Raw genomic sequence first — 22,620 nt, 5'->3', positions numbered from 1 at the left:
CAGTAAGACTAGGAATACACAACAAACCTCTCACCACAAACAGCTCTGAATTTACACACACAACACGCACACACTCTCATTTAAGGCCAAATTCGAAAGGTGATATAAACGGATAAACTAACAGAAAACGTGATCTTCTAACAGCTCTACAGGGTGAATAGAGATGTTCAAGAACACTTTAATAACACAAATAACATTATTTCATATCTTTAAATACAGCAATAAAACCAGAGAAGAGACACCAGTTCACTCCCTGATGTTCCCTGACATGGACAAAAACATGTTTCTTTTGGATTTGAGTGTTTGGTTGTACACAATTCTTTTCCATGTCAAGATTTGCACAAACAGTGTTCTCCTATACTTGCAAGTCTCAGACAAAAATATAGCAAAAAATGGCAAGAAACAAAGATCCTCCAACACAGATTGTGTATAGTGCTGAACTAAACCCAGAAAACAGGCACAGTCTATGACAAGAAAACCAGCTGTTAGAGTAAGGATTCATTTTAACACATTTTATAGCATAATGTATATTTAAAATGCGCAAAAAGGCTCTATTAGAATAAATACCCATAATGCAGAGTGCATGGCAGTAGCAGATTAGATGGAAATGGTAGTGCTAAAAAGAAGGGTGGTGACTGGTCGCTTTATGAAAGCTGTAAGTCTATCATGTGATGCTCAGAATAAAACGAGAACTTTAACATCAAATCAAAGCACGTGGACAATTATAGCATCTAAACTAAACTATTTTGAAACCGAACAGAACCCTGTTTCATAAGACCCATTTTAATACTTTTGGACTGACACGCAGGCAAGCAGAACTATAGGTAAAGCCGGTACCAGTATTTGACCTAAAAACACACTCGTGATTGGTTTACCTACTGTACACATATTACACTTTTTTTGGTCAAAAATGAATGCATCAAATGCATACTGCATTTTTGACCTATGACTTCAGACCTCTAGTGGGCAGTGTTGTGTTCTACAGGGCTGTTTACTCCGACCCGTTCTGAGCACTACCATTCAGCTGCACTTTATCACACTCTATGCTCTAACCAGTGAGTAGTATACAGCTTCTACTAGGGCATGATATCTAGAGCAGTATGCATTATTGTATGCTGTATGTAATGTAGTGCAAATATGAAGTACACGGCAGATACTGCAATCATAACATTATATGCAATTTGTATTATAGAGTCCAGAATGTAGTATGCCCTTGTGTCATGTAACAAGTAGTGTGGGATGTGTAGTATGCCATCTACTAGGGATTAGCAAATATTTGTATTCAGATGCATTATAAATGCCAATTTAACAATTGTATGTAGAAGTTCGTACAAGAAATTGGATGTTAAGGTGTAACGGTTTGAATTAATATGTGTGTAGGGTTAAAAAACAAGCTTCTTATTAAAACAGTACTGATTGTTAAGAGGATGTGCAATTGCCGCCATAAACGCAACAATAGCAGTCTAATCGCTAGTGTAGGACTTGGGTCATATTACTGTGTGGTATTTTTAGTGTTGTAGTCTGATCCCTATGGAAACTAGACTGCTAGCTACAGAAAATACAGTGTTATCCTGCTTATATGGTTTTTCAGTGTTAAACTTGCTGCTACTGGAACAACATGGTTCATCCGGATGCTAGGGGAAATACATCATTAGCATCTGTGTGCATAAGGCTAATTGTGTGAGCTAGATGCAAAAAAAAAAAAAAAAGCACAATACACTCTGAGAGGGAAAATGTCCAACAGTGCTTTCAGGCCACTAGGGGCACAATCTTAAATACCCACTGGCTCTTAATTTGCAGTTCCTCTCTGTTTGGTAGCAGCCGTAGAGGAAAGATGTGGGCGCAGCTAGTCAAACGTTTCCCACCTTCTTCGCAAATCATCTACTTTCTTTTTGGGGGGCGTGGTCATTACAGTTGGTGTGGTTGCCATAGTAAGAAGGTCACTGAATGGGTCACGGGGTTCGTCTCTAGAGACTTGCGCAGGCTGGGCTGGAGTAGTAGGAGCAGGTGAGTCCAAGAGGGTTGAAAGAGAGCCGCTACTGCTGGAGGATGGAGGAACGCGTCCAACTGGCCACGCCCCTCCAGTTGGGGTCACACCCACAGCAGATGATTGAACGAATACTGAGAACGGATGGGCAGAAGTGGGAAAGTAGTTGGCACCTGGGGGAGGCATGTAGGCTGGGGCAAAAGGGTTACCTGGGACAACAGGACTATAGTGCCTTTGTGGCTGGTACTGGGGTGGTTGGGTAAAGGGGTTCAGTGATACTGGAGGGGGCAAGGCAGGGAGGTTTGGGGGGTTGGGTCGAGGAGGTATAGGGGGTTTAGTGAGGGACGGGGTGGCCTCATTCTTCGTTGCTCCGCACAGAGGGTCCAACAAGCTGAGCAAGTCCTGTCCCTCGTTCGGCTCGTTGGGCTTCAACAAGTCCGTTTGAGTTTGTGATTGGGAGTGAGGAGACATGTTCAGTGCTTGCCGAAACTCTTGCCCTCCAGCAGACACTCCTCCCTCCTTTTCGCTGGTCTGTTTAACCCCGCGCAGCAGGGTCACAGCGGGTGCCAGAACTGCACCCGGCTCAGGTGTTTTTCGACCTTGGGGACGAGGGATTGTGATACAAGCCCCTTCGGTCTTCTCTCCACTGGGATTTGAACTCTCTCTGCTGGGTGGCAGTGCCTCTGGGGGTTCCAAGGGTGGCACGGAGAGAGGTCTCTCCCAGGAAGGTGACTCTTGGCCAAGCAACGTGGATGGGTCTTCTCTGTGGCTCCAGAGCTTGCTGTACGGATTGGTGGTTTTAAGACCAGGGAGTGTGCGTGTGCGCTCACCAGAAGTAAGATCCATCCGCTAGAGAACAAACAATTAGAAAAGGTTTTTAGATAGATAAAGGCCATATACACTGATCAATTTGTTTGCTTGTGAGTGCTTAAAATCCTGTTTTGTACACCTAGAGATTGAGTGCTTGAAGAAGTGACAACAGTAATCAACTCCTAAAAGATGACAAAACGTCAAAAACATTTTTGAGTTTGGCAGAGTCTCCTGTATTCCCTACAAGTGGAACTTTAATTTAGGGCAGCATTTCTCAAACCTGATTCATGCATTTTCTCTGATCGGATAGCTATCCAATCATGAAAAGACCAAGTGTAAATGCCCTCTGAAACACTTTCAAGAGGAATTTAAATCCGATCGCTCAAATCACTTAAGGAAGTGGTCTGGGCCGCATTCCAGATGAAACGCAGAGGAGTAGCTGAGTATCTCTTCAGCAAGCCGACGCTCATACTGCCACAAATAAAACTTAAAGTAAGTCGCAGACGCTCAACACACAGTCATCTTTATTAAAAGTAGCGAGATTTATCTTTCCAGTGCTTATGCCGCACTCTCTCCTGTTGTGGTCTTTGATCTTGAAATTAACTGTTGATGTATAAAACAGCATAAAATGCAGCGCATATCTTTTGCTTTCGCTGAGGTGAAATCCGTTAAATTTGCATATAGCGCAGGAATTGAGGATCGGTTTTGTTTCCGTTTTGTGGATACACATTTATGTGGCCAAGTGTAAAAGGAACCGCTTTAATAAATCAGATAGCTATCTGATCAGAGAAAATGCACTAACTGACCAGGTGTAAACAGGCCCAACGAGTTCAAAAATGTGTACTTTTGGTGTGCCTCCAGGAACAAAGTTGGGAAACACTAATTTACAGGATTCTCGTGCATAAAATTTTGTCTGTCACTCCCAAAACTTTGCAGCACGATCTAACCTGGTAGTTGAAATTGGCATGTTGTGGGTCTGCTCGAAGCTCCTCCAAACTTCTGGCGGAACTGAGTGTAGAGTGTGTGCTGTGAGAGGGTTTTGTGGTATTTGTGGTTTCTGTACATTCTGGCTCCCCCTGCTGACTACGGAAGGCATCCTGCAACAGGCTCAGGTCAGAGAACTTGTCTAGCACAGGGCTGGACGGAGCAGTGTTACCTTGGAAGCGCTCCCCAACCTCCTCACCTTCTTCCACAAGCTCTGCCTCTTTCAGAGACCTGTATTGCTTGGGCCTAGGTCACATACGCAAACAAAAACACATTCGCACACATCCACGCCACAAAAACACACAAACAAGCACACGGACGCACAATTATAATTTTCGTGTTAGATGAAGAGCTGTTGAAATGGGCAGATTTGATCAACAAAACAATCAAAATCACTTTACATAAATAAGCGGTTGCATATCTCAGGCTAAGACATTCATTCATTAAATATAGCCATGCAATAAAATTTGATTTAAGCCAACATCAAAAACAAATTTAGCAGGCCACAACTTAACTAAATACTATGGCGTACAGCGGCCCCAAAAAGACACTTGAGACACTTGAAAATGAGCTTGTCATTGCATTAGATAACATATTGCCCTCTGGGCCTGGTCCAGGACTAAACACTTTGCTGTATTCTTGATTATATGCAGAACTTTAATAGTGCATACATGACAACAGTTTGGACAAGAAGCTGTATGACATGCTTAGATCTGAAAAGTTTGTTAGTTTTAAGTACTCTGTCAATGGAGACTAAACACGCTGGCCCATTCTGTATTACATGCCTATGTACGAAGGTCAACTAAAGGAACACTGGTAGAAGATTAGGGGGCCAAGCACCAAGCCCTGGGGTATCTCTATGTACAGTTGATACAATTTATGCTGACAAATTGGTTCTGCAGTACTATAAATAAGTTCCACAACTACAATGTGTTTTGAACAGTATGAGTATATTTAATCGTTTAACACTTGGTTTGATATTTTGTAACCTAATGCAGTGACATCTTTACATTTTTTAGTGTGTCCAAATTCTTTTTTGCGGGCATAGTATGTAAAAAAGCCATCAAATATTCACTTTAAGACTAATGGACATTAGAGAAATCAAGGATGAAAACCACTTGAACAGAGACCATTCAAAAGGAGCAGAAAGCAGGAAGTGTTCAGGAAAAGCAGCAATGGAGTCGTCATCCTGAGACAGCTCGTCACCCGAAGAATCCTCGCACAGAAACACTGTATAGTGACGGGTTGGACGCACGTAACTACAGCGTCAACACACATGCATACAGAGATGCACAGAAGCAACAAAAAAAGAAAGCATAAACAAATTGGCAGAGACAAAGACAGGCAAGTATCAGGTGTAACCACACACAAACACAAATCACAAAAACGGCCATCCCAGTGTGAAAGAGAAAACACAAGAGTGAAGGAGAAAAAGAAAGAGTAAGTGAGACATGCCATCACACAATCAAGACCACAACATTTTTACTGTGCTGATTTGTATGTGATAGATATTTGAGGGATAATGTATAGCCTAAAACCATTAAAAATATCAAACTAACAAAAACATAATTTTTAACTAAAATAAAACACAAATATTGAAAACGCTGATTTACGATTTTTGTTTTGGCAACAAACTAATCTAATTAGCTAAATCTAAATCTAATTAGTAAGTAAAAAAAACTATAACAGTATACAAAAAAATTATAACAAATATTTTGGTCTTGGCCACTATTGCAAACAAAACAAGAACAGCAACCAGATGCAAAGTAGAGGTGTTTTGTATAAAACCGAATGAGTTTATTTTGCAATAATGATCTGTTGGCTCTACATTATCCCACTTATTACATTGATATTAATCTAATAAATAAAGGAAATAGATTTGAGTTTGATTTTTTTCATTATCTTTATTTAAATCTGGCTTAAGTATTCTGCGACACAGTTCATTACGATTTAAACAATCTGCCTAACAACAAGAGAAACACTGATACAATAATACAGTATTAGCTTTATATATTACCAATCTGCAAAACAAGTTACTTTGCATACACGCATAGCTACAAATTATCATGTCATCCTCTATTTTAAGTTCACTCATCCAGATCTTTGTGTATCTACCTGTTCACAATTCTTTTGAATGGACAAATATAAAGTTCAGCTGGTATTGAACAATAAAATCTGACCAATGCCATGAATGTGAAGTAAAATGCTCCCTAGATAGAAACACAAAGACCATTGTCTATTTGTATGTGTTTTGCAATTGCATGTGAGAAAGGTTAAATGTTTGAGTCTTACTGTTCAGGGCTTCCTTCTATGCCAATGTTACTTCGTGGTCTCTTTGGCACCAGAGGCCGAGGAGGTCGAGCCTGCAAACACACGCAAACACAGGTTTTTTAAACAGTATACCAATGTCTTAAAAAGTTCTGGATTTGTTAAATCCTTGTAGATGTCACTGCAGTCACTGTTAAGTCAGAAATCAATCGCTCCTTTTAGACAGCAAGGATCAGAGGTCAAGATCCTGTCAAATGTAAACAGAAATGCGGTATCCAAGACCTGAAGAGTGGCAGACAGAATAAAACACCCTTTAAACCGAATGAAAAAAGTTTGTGCGGTAGAAAAGTAAGTGCAAACACACATTACAAACTCATCCATGTGTGAGTGAGCAGTATTCTGTAGAAAAATAATTGATGTTACATCACACAGGCATGTAAATACACACACACACATGCACATAAACAGTATCCTGTCAGAACACACAAATATAACACACTCCAGTGCAGCAGCCAGGGCAGAAGGGAATATTTGAGCTCAGGGTGACAGGTCAGAGGTCAGGGATGAGAGTGCTGTACTCACTGGTAGTGTGCTGCGCTGTAGTTTGGAGGGATGGGGGGGAGGGGGACGTTGTGGCCGAGGGGGCCGTGGGGAACGTGACTGCTCAGTCTGCTCCAAACATGCATACATATACACACACACACACACACACACACATTTATCTGTGAAAATATGACTTCTTTCGCACTCACTTTCTAAAATGTAACAGTTTAACACAAGGACTGAATCCTAATTACTACGTCCATGTCAACAAACTTTCCATCTGAAATAGGCATGTGGCAATATCAAAGCTTTATATCACGATAATTGCTGAAGTTTTTATCAGATATTGAAATGTTACATTAAAAACAGGTTGAAAAAGATGAGCAAACTTTACTGCTAGCCTCTTAATTACAAGTTTAACAATGTTTTCAAATAACTTACCATTAAATACAATAAAACAATACAGAATAAAAATCTAAAAAGTAAACAAATGTTTCAAACTGATTGAAGTGCAAAAGAGCACATCTATGAAAAAAATTACAATAAAGAATCAAAACATTTTCAGAGAATCTCATGACATCTTTTCTAAGCTGGTCTTTAGCCCATATTAAAATGTCTGAGTGCAAACAAGTTTGTAAAAATAAATATTAAGCATTTATTGTTGATAAACCCCATAGCGAATACAAAAATCTGAATAGCTATAAAATGTAAATACTCTTTGTTTGTCTTTCTTCTCCATGTCAGAGTTGCGCATCACAGTGTTCTAAATTTTGTCCAGTTTATGGACGAGTAGCTAATGTATGTTCCAAAATGCTAAACAATCTGAATAATAAAAGTTACCTATAATTATTACATTATTTTGAAGTTGCCACGATTATAATACCGTACATGTCCATTACAGTGATATACTATATCATTTGAAATCAACAATTTACACTATATTAATGCCCTTTGCTGAACCTTTGTAATTTCCAAATCAGTTATAATACCCCACACCCACCTGTCCAAAGTGAACTGTGATTGGACGTCTCTGGTCCCAGGTGAGGGAGTCTTTACTTTGTGTGGAGGGTAGGTGGGTGGAGCCAGGGTCTTCTGAGAAACCATTCTCTGTAAGCTCCTGCAATTAAATGCACAGAGGCTTGCACATTATTAAAAAAAGGCATGTACATACAGTATGTATATGTAAAAATGATGAATAATTGTGTTTTTGTGTGTGCACGCGTGATTGTATGAGCACCTTTTGTTTGAGTCTACTCTTTACTTCTTTGATGCCCATCTTGGCATGATCTTTGGCCTGTAGAGAAAACATGAGGAGATCCCTTAAACAGGCAGCACAGAGAAATTTCTCATAGAAAAAGAGAAAACAACTGAAGAAACTCTCTCACAGACAAAACTAGAGTTCACTCACGCATAGAGAACTGAGAAAGAAAGTGTTTACACATGGATATACATACAAATTTGTAAACTGTCTTCATCGCAGGATTTGCCTTTGTCTTCACTGTGTTTAAGATGGCCCCACTACCCTTCTGTATGTCAAAGGTGAAAAAGACATCATCAGAATGAGGGGAAAAAGCTCATAAGCAAATACACAAAGAATCAGTATAAATCAGCCTCTCCAGCGCACATTAAAAAAAAAAAAAAATTTCACCTTCACTGTGAAAAGCCACTGATATGTCTTATCGCTGCCTGTAACACAAATATTAAACATTCACATTGAAGAGTGAATGTAAAGACAGTAATAACACAAAATGACATGAAATTATTAGCTTTAAAGTAAATATAGACAAATTAAAAGTCTCTTACCAGCATATTCTCCCATGTTGATCTCCTCCTCAAACTGATCGCTGAACCCTTCACCAGAGTTCAACAGCTCCAGACGCCCATCTATAAACTGCATACACACACATTAAAGCAATGATCTTTATGTAAGTTTCACATGAGAGGGACTACTGTGATGCTTTATAAAATAAACATGCGATTTTCCATTTAAAATAAGCTTTACAAGAGGTTAGCCAAAGTGCCAAAAATGATTTTTTAATAGTTTTAGTTAACAATAACAACACTGAAGTCTGATGTTGCTAAACAAGGTCCTGATATAACATGGAAGTGCCTTAATATGCGTGAAAAGTACTATAAACACTGGTAAAAAGAAAACAGCTGCTGTTTTATAAAACAAATGATAAACTTCCAAGTGTATAGATTAAAAGAAGGAATATTTATTTGAAGCTGTATTTATAATTAGCTTTATATAAAACAATACAAATATATTGTATGCTCTAATTGAGATGTTTGTGTAATACCTGTTTAAAGAACTGTAGCTGTATAGCGTTCTGTAGAAACTGTCTCATTGTGCTGGATCTGTGGGTGATGAACGTTTCCTCACTGAACGTAATTGGCTCCTCCTGAACATATGGACACATGGGAAGTCAAAAACATGTCAACCAGAGCATTTATATTCATAAAGCCACATGGACTGTCCACTAGGGGACACTGTCTCACAGTCATCCTGCATATACTTGCATGGCCAGCTTAACAAATACTTCATCAAATGCTCAGAGCCAACATTTATGAGTCTGAACTTCATTCGAAACCATAAGCACATCAATGCTTCAAACTCTCTCTCACCGGTTCAATGTGTAGCGCGTTCCTGTAACTACCAAACAGAGCTGCCTGCGCTTTCAGAAACGCTCTGGCCACTCCATCTCCTGTCGTCGAGGAAACTTTTCTTAGGCGGTTCTTTAAAGATGAAACCTACAACACACATATATCACTTGCTGCAACCTTCATAAACATATTTCTATATCAGATCATCACTGACATATCAAAATCAACACCATGCCCAAAACAGATCACTTTTTGGAGATCAGGGCAGGTCGTGTTTATGCTTATTTACTCACCACATCATTAGGAAGGCTTTGCAGGTCATCAAACGGCGTTTCAAGAGTGTTTGTGTCTACATTGAGAAGTACCACATCATCTAAAGCCATACCTCGCACCTTCTGTTACGACAACACACACAAACACAGACACACACGAAATATTCTAAATACAGCCTAGAAGTCTGCTACACTAAAACAAGTAACTCAATACAACAGCACTGTGATTTAAATATGAATATGCAGGTAAGCTAAAATAAGAGAAAGCAATCAGTCACCTCCATAAGACTGGAATGCACTCCGATGAGGTATGGCATTGGAGCACTAACAAAACAATAACAATATTTCAGTACAGTTTCTGCTTTTTAAAATGTATTTAATATATGATTATGTTATATATATATATATACACAGTACTTCTCAAAAGTTTGAAAACATTATGATTTTTAAATATTATGCTGAGCAAGGCTGCATTTATTCAATAAAATTACAGTAAAATCAGTAATGTATGAAATCTGTTTGAATTCTATTTTAAAATATTTTAAAAACACAAGTTAATAATAATATTTAATTTGTTTATATATGATTTAACGCCATATCAATAGTTTTTAAACTGAAAAAAAAAACAATTATGATTCCAATATAATTTTAATACATTGTTTACAATAATTTAAACATTTTGTCTTAAAAAAACCAACATACAAAAATACATGCAAAGTACAAAACATATGCCTAAAATAATAATAATAACAATTATATAGAATCTTTCAATTTAATGTATGATTAAAATTCTAAAATTATTCAAAAAGAAACCTTTTTAAAACTGTCATTAATATACTTTCTGAATAAAACAAAATGTCTAATATCATTTAAAATGGAAATTCTATTAGAAGAGAAAATCAAGAAATTCCTACATAAACTGGTTTTTCTTGCCTTTTCAATAAATATGAATGAGTAAGCCCCAAGAGACTGATCTTAAAATATATATATGTGAATTCAATAAAACCCTTTGTAAATATATTAAATCCTCCTAAATGTGCCAAATAATGCCCTTTTTATAATATACAAATTAAAGTCAAGTAATTAGCTACTTAATTTGAAAACAATATAAATATGAAGTTCTTAACAAGTATGTATGTGTTATTGTGTGTGTGTGTGTGTGCGTGTGTGTGTGTGTGTGTGTGTGTGTGTGTGTGTGTGTGTGTTGTGTGTGTGTGTGTGTGTGTGTGTGTGTGTGTGTGTGTGTGTGTGTGTGTGTGTGTGTGTGCGCGCACTCACCAGCAGTAATCTATTAAGTGCTGTGGCAGGACTGGAATGTAAACATGCTGCCAGTACATGGGATACAACATGGCTGCTGCACCATGAACACATGCGGTTAACTGAGAGGGGGAATAAGATTTATTAATACCTCTAAAATGTGTAAAGAAACATCCAACAATAGAGAGAGAGATAATGGTAGAGATGTTACTCACAGTGCTCAGCTTGCTGCAGCTAATGAGGATTCGTCTTTCGTACAGCATGCTAGCGTACAGATGCAGCATGTTATTCACATCCACTGCTACGAAATACTCTGTCAGATTTCTCTGTAAATGCATAAAAATAAATCATACATCCTTTTTAATGAGTGTCAATGAGTTATATGGATTGATAAATTACCTTGAATATTCCTAGGTAAATTTGACAATTTTCACAGTCATTTCAAACATGTATTTTCAGACGTCCTTAGTTAAAATTATAACTAGTCCCAACCGAATAGTTATGTATAAATCTGACTGACAGGGTCAATGTAATAAGTCAGACTTACATTTTCAGGTATACTGGGTAATTCCCTAGGATCAGGCACTGTGAAAAACAAATGCTAGAGAGAGAGAAATATAATTAGCTTTATACAATAAATTGATTGTAATATGAACATCTTGTCTGATAAAGTGTTGTGTATGTTACTGTACATTACCACACTCAAATGCACAGGCACGCCAGGGTCAGGGATGTTTAACGTGTGTAGAGACTCTAACAACTCTCTCCACTGACTGTCCTGTAACACAAATAAAAACAGCAAGTTTCATTTCAAATACAATTTCAAATGCAAGTTTCAAAAAGACTGTCCAAACCTTACGAACAGTAGTTTAAATCTAAAGAATACTAACTTTGTCTAAGGGAAAATTGTAGATATTAAACCCATCCTTATTTACCTGCCTTTATTAAAAATTATTTCTTTATACAAAATGTAAAAAGCTATATTGCAGGGTCAGGTTAAAGTTTTTCAAGATAATTGTAATTTTCAAATTAATGGAAAGTATGAAATCAGCAGGAAATCCTCTTTTACACAGCTAAGTAAATGTGTACGTGTACATCTTTGTGTATAAAACACAGCGACATTTGAGCGTTGTATGTGCATCACTGACCTGTCCTTTGGTTGTATAGTCTGCCAGGATATTCAGCAGCTTGTAAAACACCTCAAACCAGGGCAGGTAGCTGAATAGATATGGTTAGACTACAATTAGATTTCAGCTGATCTAAAGTAAGTGGATGATGAAAACAGGACAATTTAAGTTAAAATTTAAACTGGTACTTTTAAACCCAACAGTTTGTACCTGAGGATGCAGTGGCAGCTGTGAGCTCCTGATGAGAGCCGGCAGAAACCAAAGCGCTGTTTGCTCTCGATATCCGTCAGGACAAATGTGAAGTTCTGCCCCACCTGGCCCACTGTCATACTGGAAGACAGGACAGGGTCAAAAACAAACTTTTGGTCAGATCATATAAACTCAAGGTTCAAAAGGTGCTGGAATCAAATGAAATGATGGCACTCACACAATCAGACGAGAACAACACAAAATGAATCAAGCTGGGTGGTGACACTATTGGTTTTTGTAGAGATGCTTTACAGCTGAATTGTGTATAATTGACCTTTTTTTTTATGAGTGAACTGAATCAACACTGAACTGACTCAAGCTGAATAACAACACTAGACAGTAGTCGAGTCACATTCAGTAGTTGCTGAATTGAGCTTGTTTCCAAACAGCTGATAAAAACATGATAATCCACATGACTCCAGTCCATCAATTAATCTCTTGTGAAAGTGCAAAGCTGCATGTCTGTGATAAACAAATCCATCATTAACATATTTTTAACTTCAAACTTCCAGCTATAATACAAGTCCTCTATCCATAATATTGCTTTCTCCAGTGAAAAAGTCACCTCGGCAGAATCAAGAGTGAAATATGCACAGATCAAGCACTGTTTATAAGCCAAAGCGGTTCTAAACAAAAATGTCAGTGGATTTTGATGTGAGAGGACAACAGGAGACTTTTCTTTTTTTTTTTTTAGTTATTATGGATTATGGAGCAACCACACAGCACTTTGCTTCACAAGATAATAATTGATGGACTGCAGTCATGTTGATTACTTTTGGATTATTGTGTTGTATTTATCAGTTGTTTGAACTCTCATTCTGACGGCACCCATTGACTGCAGAGGATCCATTGGTGAGCAACTGATGCAATGCCAAATTTCTCTAAATCTGTTCTGAATATGAAACGAAGTCATCTTCATGTTTGATGGCCTGAGGGTGAGTAAATTTCAAGCAAATTTTCATTTTTGGGTGAACTATTCTCTGTATAAATAAAGGTGACTTGATTTAATTAAATATTGTAATGTTACCTGTCCATATTGAAGGGGAAACAAAACTTTGGGATAGTCTGTAACGTTTCCTGAAAACAGATTGTGAGAAAGAAAGAATTCATACACTGAAACATAACCATTAGCTTCATTCACACAAAAGACCACGGTGTACAGAACAAACTGTGTGCGTGAGGGACTATGCTGTTGCTTCGGGACCCCTCCATATGGACTTGAGCCCCCAGGGGTGTGTACGTGAGTGTTTATCTGCCCTCATCTGTGTCAGGAGTTAGGGATTATCCCTAACAATAGCATGACAGAGAAGAGGGAGGGGACACAGCCCAGATTACAGGGCTTCACCACTGGGCCGACACCAAGAATGCCTTCTGGGACCAATGGACCCAACTATCAGGGTGAGTAAAGCTGTGTGTGTGTGTGTGTGTGTGTGTGTGTGTGTGTGTGTGTGTGTGTGTGTGTGTGTGTGTGTGTGTGTGTGTGTGTGTGTGTGCTGAGGGAGTGTGTGAAACTGCAATCAACAGGTATATAGAGTGGACAGATACACACATCTGTTCCAGTTCTATGCACACACAGAGAATTACATCTGCTTCAGTAGGTGAAGTTTAAAAACGGTCGCTTTGTTCGCTCCCCATTTCCTATTTAATGCATTATAGCTTCATTAATTCCTGACTTTTTTATCTAGCTATTTTTAAGTCATCAAAAAAAAATTTAAGTATAATGGTAAGAAAATTACAAACAATTTATATCTATATTATACATATTTGTAAAAGCTTTTTCCACAAAAATATTAAGCTGAATTAAACTGAACTATTATTGACAATAATCAAGTGAACGGCGCCTTGTGGCACCATCTCAAAGAGGTTCAAAATCACTCTCACGGACCTTTTCCTGGACTGGACCCAGCTGCTGGAATGACCTCCCAATCTCAATGAGTCTTTACTCATCTTCAAAAAACATCTAAAGACACATCTTTTTCGCCAGCACTTGACCAACTAATACTAGTACTTACATTTTTTCTTTTCTATTCTATTCTATTCTATTCTAGAAAAAAAAAAAAAAAAAAAAAAACTTAGCTATGTGTTCTGTACTAGACTAAGTGAGACTTGTCATGGCACTTGAATACTGCTGTTGCTCTCTCGCTGGTCTGATTGCTTCTATTGTTCTCATTTGTAAGTTAAATGTAAATGTAATGCCATAAAAAATGTTTCTCGAGCATCAAATCAGCATATTACAATGATTTCTGGAGGATCATGTAACAATGAAGACTGGAGTAATGATGCTGAAAATTCAGCTCTGCATCCCAGGAATAAATTAAACTTTAAAATATATTCAAACAGTTCTTTTAAATTGTAATAAGATTTCAAAAAAATTATGTTTTTATCTTTTTTTTAACACAGCCTTGATGAGAATAAGAGAAATCTGCAGACTCACAACTTTTGATTTGTTAGTTTATATTAATTAATTAATACAATAATTTATAATTATAGAATTAAAATTACAATGATAAATCTTTCATTTGTTTGTTATTTTATTTATTGGTAACACTATTGTTCAGATTTAATACAAATGACCAAATACAAGTTATCACCTGTGGATAACAAATTTGTCTTTTCTAGTAAATGTCTTTATTACTGATTTATGGACATATGGTTTAAAGGAAACATAAAATGGTTGCTGGTCATTAATTTCAGAGGCACACATTATTTACATCAGCATACATATTTGCCCGCTACTTCCCCATATGTCGTTCACTGTATAGAGTAACATCTTTTTTTGGTTTCCAAAGAAGCCAGAGTCCGAATCTTAAGCAAGTTTGGTTAAAACTCCATAAAGAGGGTGTGTGGTACCAGAGAGCCCTCAGAAAAATGACACACACTCTCTAGTGGTTAAACTCCATCTGTCAGAACAGGTGCTCACTGCATTATCACTGAGGTGAACAACAATTACCAGATCCCCACCCCAACATCCCTAGAGAGACAGAGAGAGAGACAGAGTAAATAACGAAGTGCAAACCTGGTCAGTGTATGTGTCGGGGAAACTCCTTCGTACCTCTGGTCCTGAAAACAACCCAGAAATCATGTAATTAACATTATATAATCAAACACACAGATAGAATAGCTTTGCTATATAAGTTTGGTCTCCCCACATGTTGCCAGCCCACTTAATCGCCATTATCAGACATTATTATTTTCTTTAGTTTTACATGCAGCAATGAACCATATACAATAAGACCAGGAACATGGACAGAGTATAGAAAGTAAAAGGCATCAGTTTTGATTTTATCATACTTTTGGCCATGTTATGCATCTCTGAGTACCTTACATGTTATTATCAGACTCCAAACTTGTAAAACAACAAACCATGCATAGTGACAGCAGGTAAAAATAAACAGCTTTACTTTATGTCACGTTTTCACTGTCAAATATGTTCAATGGGGGTTCAGATATTGACACACAAGTCCCTCTGAAAGGGTTTCCGCTTTCGTTCAGTGGGATATATGAGACTCTGTGGATGTGTGAACAACACTGTGGGAGGGTTTGTCTCAGGAGAACAGACCCAAGATGCTTTGCTCCTGCTGCCATCATCAAACCATGCGGTCACCAAGCAACGGTAACCCTAGGGGTCTGCATGGTGGGAATTCACACAGCTCATGTACATACTACATACACAAGCATTAAAAAGTCTGAGGTCAGTTAAGATTGTCTTTTGACAGAAATTAATACTTTTATTCAGCAAGAATGCATTACACTGGTCAAAAGTGACAAAAACATTTAGAATATTACAAAATATTTCTATTTTAAATAAATGCTGTTCTTTTGAACTTTCTATTCATCCAAAAGAAAAGAAAAGTACTGTATCAGTGTTTCCTCGAAAATATTAAGCACAAACTGTTTTCAGCTTTGATAATAATAAGAAATGTTTCTTGTGCAGCAAATCTGCATATTAGAATGATTTCTGAAGGATCATGTGACACTGAAGACTGGAGTAATGATGCTTTTGCATCACATTTAATAACAACAATAAAAAACAAAATAAAACATATTCAAATAGAAAACAGTTATTTGAAATAATATAATTTTTTATTATTTTACTGTATTTTTGATCAAATAAATGTAGCTTTAGTTAGCATAAAAGAATTTTCAAAAACATTTTAAAAATCTTACTTTCTCCAACCTTACGAATGTAGTATATCTTGTTTACTGCTACTAAATGTCTCAACAACAATAACAACAACAACAAAAAAACTCTTGAATCTCTTGCAAAGATTTTAATGAACTAAAACTTATAAATTTAAATTTTGTGATCAGTACTTTAGTAGCCTTTGTTCATTTAAGGGCTTTTTTTGTTTGTTTGTTTGTTTGTTTTTAGGATTTGCTCATTTTCTAATCTAGTTCTCTTCCCTACTAGAAAAGGAAACATAATTCTAATTAAACAGAACTACAATGGATAGCTGTATTCTGAGGAAGTATGTGTGGGCGACATGCATATTAGTAGAAGCATATTTCTGAAACATTAACCTATTGTTAGAGTGAGAGGACTCACCAGAGCCAGCCGTCCCAGAATGCACCACCTCCATGTACACCTCAAATGGTGACCCAGGGCTCTCCCTGAAGCAGAAATAACACAGGGTCAAGGGTCAGAGGTCACATATGAATACACTCTAAAGAATGTGACTACTAAGAAAGACAACAGAAAAAATTAGCATAGTTTAGTATTTTATATATTAATTTTTAAGCTTAAAGAAAAAAATTTAACACCGGATCTGGTACCAAGTTGGTGGAAAAGTGGTAAATGTGAGCGTGTGAAACATATGCCTTCAGCGAAAATAACATCCAGTCATAAAGTCCGCCTACCATGTGAAAAATGTAACTAAATTGCTCTTGTCGTATAGCTAAGGGACCATGATCTGATGTGAGGTCAAAGGTGAGATGAATATGGTCACATTCCCCACATTGCATATAGTAGGCTTTTCTACTGTAGTGAAAATAAGATCCTATTTGACTACCAAAACAGAAACCACAAGATAATCTTTTCAGCTATTTGTAAATGAAAATTGAAAGAGTCACCTAAAAATAAAACACTGACCAACAACCTTTACAAGTACTGCAAAAACCAGTGTGAGAAATTATTTTAACTAAAATTTGGTCAGAATACGGAGTAAGTACGATAAAGATACTATTAAAGTAAAGATAATATTTCAGCAAAATATAACCTTATCATGGGCCGATTTTAAACCCTGAAAAACCCTGTGACCACACTGGCACTGACTGGCCTCTATCATGTCTTATTCATGAAGTGCATTGAATTACCAAAGCAAGTAAGTGTCACTGAGCTGTAAATACTGTAGTCTCCAAAACTCATTCACATAGATATGCATTTGTTTGATCATTTTGTGAAGATTGTTGCTTAATAACATAACAAAGTAACATAAATTAATTCCTGGAGAACATGTAAATAATGATCAGTGACATGGGCTTCGTGTGTCTCCACCTACAAGACAGTACTGTACAAATACACAAGCCTCCGGGTAATATAATACATCAAAACATAAATAAGTACTACGTTCATTAAGCAAATAATAATATAAACACCTAAATCCCCAAAACACAGTCTCTCTCTGTCGCAACAAGTCTAAACAGGCCTTTTAGGGAGGTCAAAACTCGCATTTATAACAACACTGTATGTGATACAAAAGGGGATAGAGACATTGACGCTTACTTGATACGAGAGCCCATTTTATCCTTAATTTAAATCCAATCCGTTCCTCAGAATAATGTGACAACAACCCGCTGTCGGAGTTATATTTGCCGTTATCCCCGTCACATACTGCACAGGAACGCCATGGTCTCCACGCGCAGATCACGGTACTACAGCCTTGGGGAATTATGGGAGTTGTAGTTTTTTGGGCGTGTCTCCGGCTGTCGACAGAAACAACGCCGAACTACATTTCCCAGATAGCGAAAAAGCCGTGGCGTAAGAGTCGCCTGACACAGAAGGGAGTGTAGTATGAAGTCTGGACATTGCAACAATGAATTGCAATAACAACTGTCACAGCTGTATGGCAGATGGACGATGCGGATGTGTTTGTTGTTAAGAGTGCAGACTGAGTCAGAGTCTAAAACTACTGTGGTGTAATTTATGAAAGTAGAATATACTGTGATGTTTTGCTGATTGGGTTGCTAAGGGGCATGTGAAATAAACTTAAGATGAGGTTGCTGGTACTGTTATTGTTCTTTCTTTCTTTCTTTCTTTCTTTCATATATATATATATATATATATATATATATATATATATATATATATAGGATATAAATGCATATGCTATAAATATATACATTTAAGGTTAAATGCTGCAGATACAGACTTGATGACAGTTATTTCTATGTTCATTTTATTGTGTAATTCAGTAAGAGGACGGGTACCAGTAGGCTATATTGTATTGCTTATAGGCCTAACGGCTTGTACTGTATATTTCTGAATAACGTTTGCCGTTTCAGAATAGAATAGAATAGAATAGAATAGAATAGAATAGAATAGAATAGAATAGAATAGAATATGGAAAAGCTTGCTATTTCTTGCTTCTCCTAAAATGACATTAATTAGTTGCCTTTAAATACTGTAGTCACGATGATTCAGTAGCCTAATATTAACATGATTCAGGATCCATACGATTGTCTGTGAGGTTCACTCGAGCAAACAGCGGTAACCTCCTCCCGTCCCTAAGCGCACGGAGTCTGATGTAACCTCATTCAAAAGCCTGACCGAGTTAACGGATCTCCACAAACCCTGAGTCTACGCAAATGCAACTAGATCCCGTCCACTCTTACTCAAAAGAAAAGGGAGCAACTGAAGACGGAGAAACATCCTCACTGGGAATCTGTTATTCCAAACAAAGTTTCTGATTGCAGTTTATTTAGACTCTATGATTAAGTTCGTTTTAGACACGCTTTTTAAACAGTTTAGTCACTAGTTTTCCTTTATTTACGTTTATACCTTCAAATGCATTTTATAGTGAAAGATGACATACATTTTATGAGTGAAATATGTCTTTAGATAGATAGATAGATAGATAGATAGATAGATAGATAGATAGATAGATAGATAGATAGATAGATAGATAGATAGATAGATAGATAGATAGATAGATAGATAGATAGATAGATAGAACAGGTGGAACATCCTCGAGCACATGGATAACCTCCTCTTTGGAGACATCTCATCATTTCACTGACCCAGAGTTAAAATATAGACATTCATCCTTGCACCGCGGGAGAGAAGGACCTCTATAACAGCATGGAAAGCAACGAATCAGTAAGAATTAATTTTATTCTTTTGTAATGTAAATATAAATCATATTTCATTTTTTTCAACTTTTAGCAATGTAAACAGTGAAAATGTGTAGTTTTGTGTTTATAAAACCTTTTAATTTAGATGTTACAATATTAAATACCTTTTTATTTTATCTTATTAGTTGCCAGAGAATGTTTTTTTTTTTAGTTTTGCACAAGACATTGAATATTAAATTCAGTATAATATTTAGCATTAATTCATACGAAAAATGACAGTTGTTTTAAAGTGTTAAATTATATTTAAGACCATTGGCAAGTTCTGCATGGCAAAATTAGTACAGAAAACAAATAAAATAAATTAATTCTAAGCTAATTAATAAACAAACAGCCTCAAAAAAAAAACCAATCTAATTAATAAAAAAAATCACTCACGCATCCACATAGTCTTTGAAAATGAAGCAGAACTTAAACAGCATATATGCTATAAATGAACCGATTTTGGTAAATATATGACAGCTTAAACTCAGGATGTTTGATAACGACGATAAATGTTTAGCTGTGGTGTTCCTTCCAGGGATGTGAGTCCCCGGTGTGCGCGGGCTGCGGCGCGCTGATCTCAGATCGCTTCTACCTGCTCGCGGCAGACAGACGGTGGCACGAGCGCTGTTTGAAATGCAGCGCGTGTCACGCTGACCTGGAGTCAGAGCTCACGTGCTTCAGTAAACACGGAGACATTTACTGTAAGGAGGACTATTACAGGTAAAATAAACGTATATTTAGATAAACTTCTCTATTTAACTTCGAAACGAGACTGTTACTCACCGGCACCGCGCTGATATTACTTCATACAGGGGCTATTGTTACGCAATAATATTTGTCAGAGCAGGTTTCTTTTTAATCCACACAAATAATAACCAGAACAAAAATGCAATTCATTTAACGAACATTGACCTTATGGCCTTGTCCCCACATAAGGTGCAATTTACCACAATGAACAACCTGCTTATATACACAGACTTAAATGAATAAAACAGATATAACATAAAAAAAAATATTAAAAAAAAAAAAAAATACGACAAAAATGTAAAAATATTATTTAAACACATTTCATGAAACAACAGAAATGCAAAAGATTCTGGCTAAATGCTGAACCACTGTTTTGTGACAATATGCCCCAGCAACCCTGTCCAGAGTTTTCAAACACATACACTCAAAAGTACGAGAATTTCCAAACAAATACATTCAAATTTACACCCGTAATAAATACGTAATAAATAAATAATCTCTTAAGAGGAGGTTTTCTTTGCAAAGATGTGCGCGGTGCCACCTGGGAATCTCTGCCTCAGAGGTATTGTATGGCGTCCTCCGTGGATCTGGTGTAAGTGTACCACTTGAGCTGCTTCTTCCCTGTGCCACACCTGGCGCAAAGTGCTGTTCACTGGAGATCACTACGGGATGAGAGAGACTTCAGTGTACTGCCGGGTACATTTCGAGATGATGCTGCAGAGAGAATGTCATACAGATTTGTATTATTCAGACATGTCTCCAGGAGAGCCAAACCCTGAGAGCGGCACATGCAGTGAAGGGACACCTGTGCACAGAGGACGGGCCTGGAAGAGGTGAAAAACTGTGATGCACGAGAGGATCTGACCATTTTGCTTATAAGCATTTTAGATATTAGCATAATTGTATATATTTTCATAATCTGTATTTTTACACTACATGTATACTCAAAAGTATGGAATAAGTAACTGTTTTTCAATGTCTCTTGTACTCACAAAATATGTATTTATTTGATTTAAAATGCAGTAAAAAAAATAGTAATATTGTAAAATGATATTACAATTTAAAGTAACTGTTTTCTATATTTTAAGTGTATTTTTTTTCATGCAATGGCAAAGCTGTTAAAAATAGCTGTAAAAATAGATGCTTATTTATTTATTTATTTGTTTGATTATTTATTTAAACCAAGATACTGTACCAAAGTTCCAGGTGAAATCTTTTTCTTTTTTATTCATCAAAGAATCCTGAAAAAATGCATCATAGTTTCCAGAAGCAGTAAAAACTGCTTCAACATTGTTAATAAGTACCATTATTAATATTTAAGTACCAAATCAGCATGTTAGAAGTGATTTATAAAAGATCATGTGACTCTGAATACTCAAAATATACTCACTGTATACTCAAACATTATTTTAAATTCTAATATTTCACAATATTATTGCCTTTAATGAATATTATATAAATATTATTAAATTTTTATCAAATTAAATCAAAACAAATGCAACACAAAAAAACAAAAGATACATTTAATGTTTAAAAAATAAAAAATAAATAAAAATACTGACCAGTAGTATAGGCTATATGTCAGAATTACAAAGTCAGATCCTATAAAAAAATAATTTAAATGTAAAATGCAATTGTTATTTTAATATTAATTTTACTTATATTAATATCTAAATGTACTTTATATAAAAAACTACTATATATATATATATATATAAAATACTATATATAATATAAAAACTATATATATATATATATATATATATATATAAAATATAGAATTTAATTAATAATATATGCAAAACTTGTTACAAATGTATAAATTATTACTATAAATATTATAGATTGACTGTAGTAAACCATTTTCTATATAAAAGGGTCTTTAAGAACAAATTGTCATAGTTCTGGTACTTTTGTTCTCAAGTATTTGCATGCAAAAGATGAAAATGAGAAGACAATGTTTGCTATTGTTGAGTATAATGCCCCGGCCTTTAGTGTGAGTCATATCAGTGATGATTAGCTGTTTGTGTGCACTCTAGATGTGAGTGATATGGGTGTGGACTTGTCGGAGAGAGTGAGCTGTCAGAAGTCCAAACGCATGAGAACGTCTTTCAAGCATCACCAGCTGCGGAGCATGCAGAACTTCTTCACCCCAACCACAATCCAGATGCCAAAGACCCTCAAAGAGCTCGCCCCCCAGAAAACGGCCTCCGCCAAAACGTGTGCTTTTGAGCATGAAAAAAAACATAAATCTCTGGACCTCTTCTCTGTTTGAGTTAGATATACAGTGGGATCCCAAAGTCTGAGACCACATTGAAAATGTGGCATTTGAGCATGGAAATAAACAGAAAGGTTTAGAATGGAAGCTTGTTTTTTTCAGTTTATTTCTCAGAATTCTGAATTTATATCTTGTAATTGTGCATTTACATCTCATTTACAT

At 36.5% G+C, this 22,620-nt stretch overlaps 2 protein-coding genes across 8 annotated transcripts; one reads left to right on the top strand and one right to left on the bottom strand.

Moving 5' to 3' along the window:
- Positions 1-118: 118 nt before the first annotated feature.
- dennd1a (DENN/MADD domain containing 1A) lies at positions 119-17,978 on the bottom strand. 7 transcript variants are annotated; one of them, XM_042748404.1, is made up of 24 exons: positions 17,824-17,978; positions 16,648-16,712; positions 15,118-15,161; positions 13,129-13,178; positions 12,063-12,182; positions 11,874-11,943; positions 11,423-11,503; positions 11,273-11,326; positions 10,941-11,051; positions 10,747-10,847; positions 9,747-9,792; positions 9,490-9,591; positions 9,218-9,343; positions 8,893-8,994; positions 8,396-8,483; positions 8,241-8,278; positions 8,047-8,118; positions 7,830-7,886; positions 7,593-7,709; positions 6,632-6,718; positions 6,074-6,144; positions 4,912-5,040; positions 3,745-4,027; positions 119-2,836 (listed from the first exon to the last, which is right to left on the bottom strand). In XM_042748404.1, exons 1-24 carry the CDS (start codon positions 17,838-17,840, stop codon positions 1,847-1,849), a joined length of 3,021 nt encoding a protein of 1,006 aa, XP_042604338.1. In that variant the 5' UTR covers positions 17,841-17,978; the 3' UTR covers positions 119-1,846. The 7 variants fall into 7 exon arrangements, with proteins under 7 accessions (XP_042604338.1, XP_042604340.1, XP_042604339.1 ...); XM_042748408.1 differs by lacking the exon at positions 119-2,836 and having other exon boundaries at positions 3,750-3,894; positions 3,981-4,027; XM_042748406.1 differs by lacking the exon at positions 4,912-5,040.
- A 799-nt stretch (positions 17,979-18,777) lies between these two features.
- On the top strand, positions 18,778-21,017 carry LOC109064730 (LIM/homeobox protein Lhx9-like). Its single transcript, XM_042748120.1, is given in 5 exon segments — positions 18,778-19,416; positions 19,969-20,153; positions 20,688-20,775; positions 20,777-20,800; positions 20,802-21,017. Coding segments are annotated over 5 exon segments (531 nt in total). The 5' UTR covers positions 18,778-19,398.
- The last annotated feature ends 1,603 nt before the right edge of the window (positions 21,018-22,620 follow it).

This window comes from Cyprinus carpio, chromosome B21 (assembly GCF_018340385.1).
Source record: "Cyprinus carpio isolate SPL01 chromosome B21, ASM1834038v1, whole genome shotgun sequence".
Taxonomy (NCBI): domain Eukaryota; kingdom Metazoa; phylum Chordata; class Actinopteri; order Cypriniformes; family Cyprinidae; genus Cyprinus; species Cyprinus carpio.
Note: the sequence above shows the minus strand (reverse complement) of the source record. Positions and strands in the feature narration are given on the sequence as shown.

What these genes read in the sequence shown, in the direction of transcription:
- dennd1a (XM_042748404.1), bottom strand. An exon ending in TGCCTGTGCATTTGAGTGTG is followed by an intron (nt 11,327 to 11,422) that starts GTAATGTACAGT and finishes CTCTCTCTCTAG; the next exon opens with CATTTGTTTTTCACAGTGCC. An exon ending in CACTTAATAGATTACTGCTG is followed by an intron (nt 9,793 to 10,746) that starts GTGAGTGCGCGC and finishes TTGTTTTGTTAG; the next exon opens with TGCTCCAATGCCATACCTCA.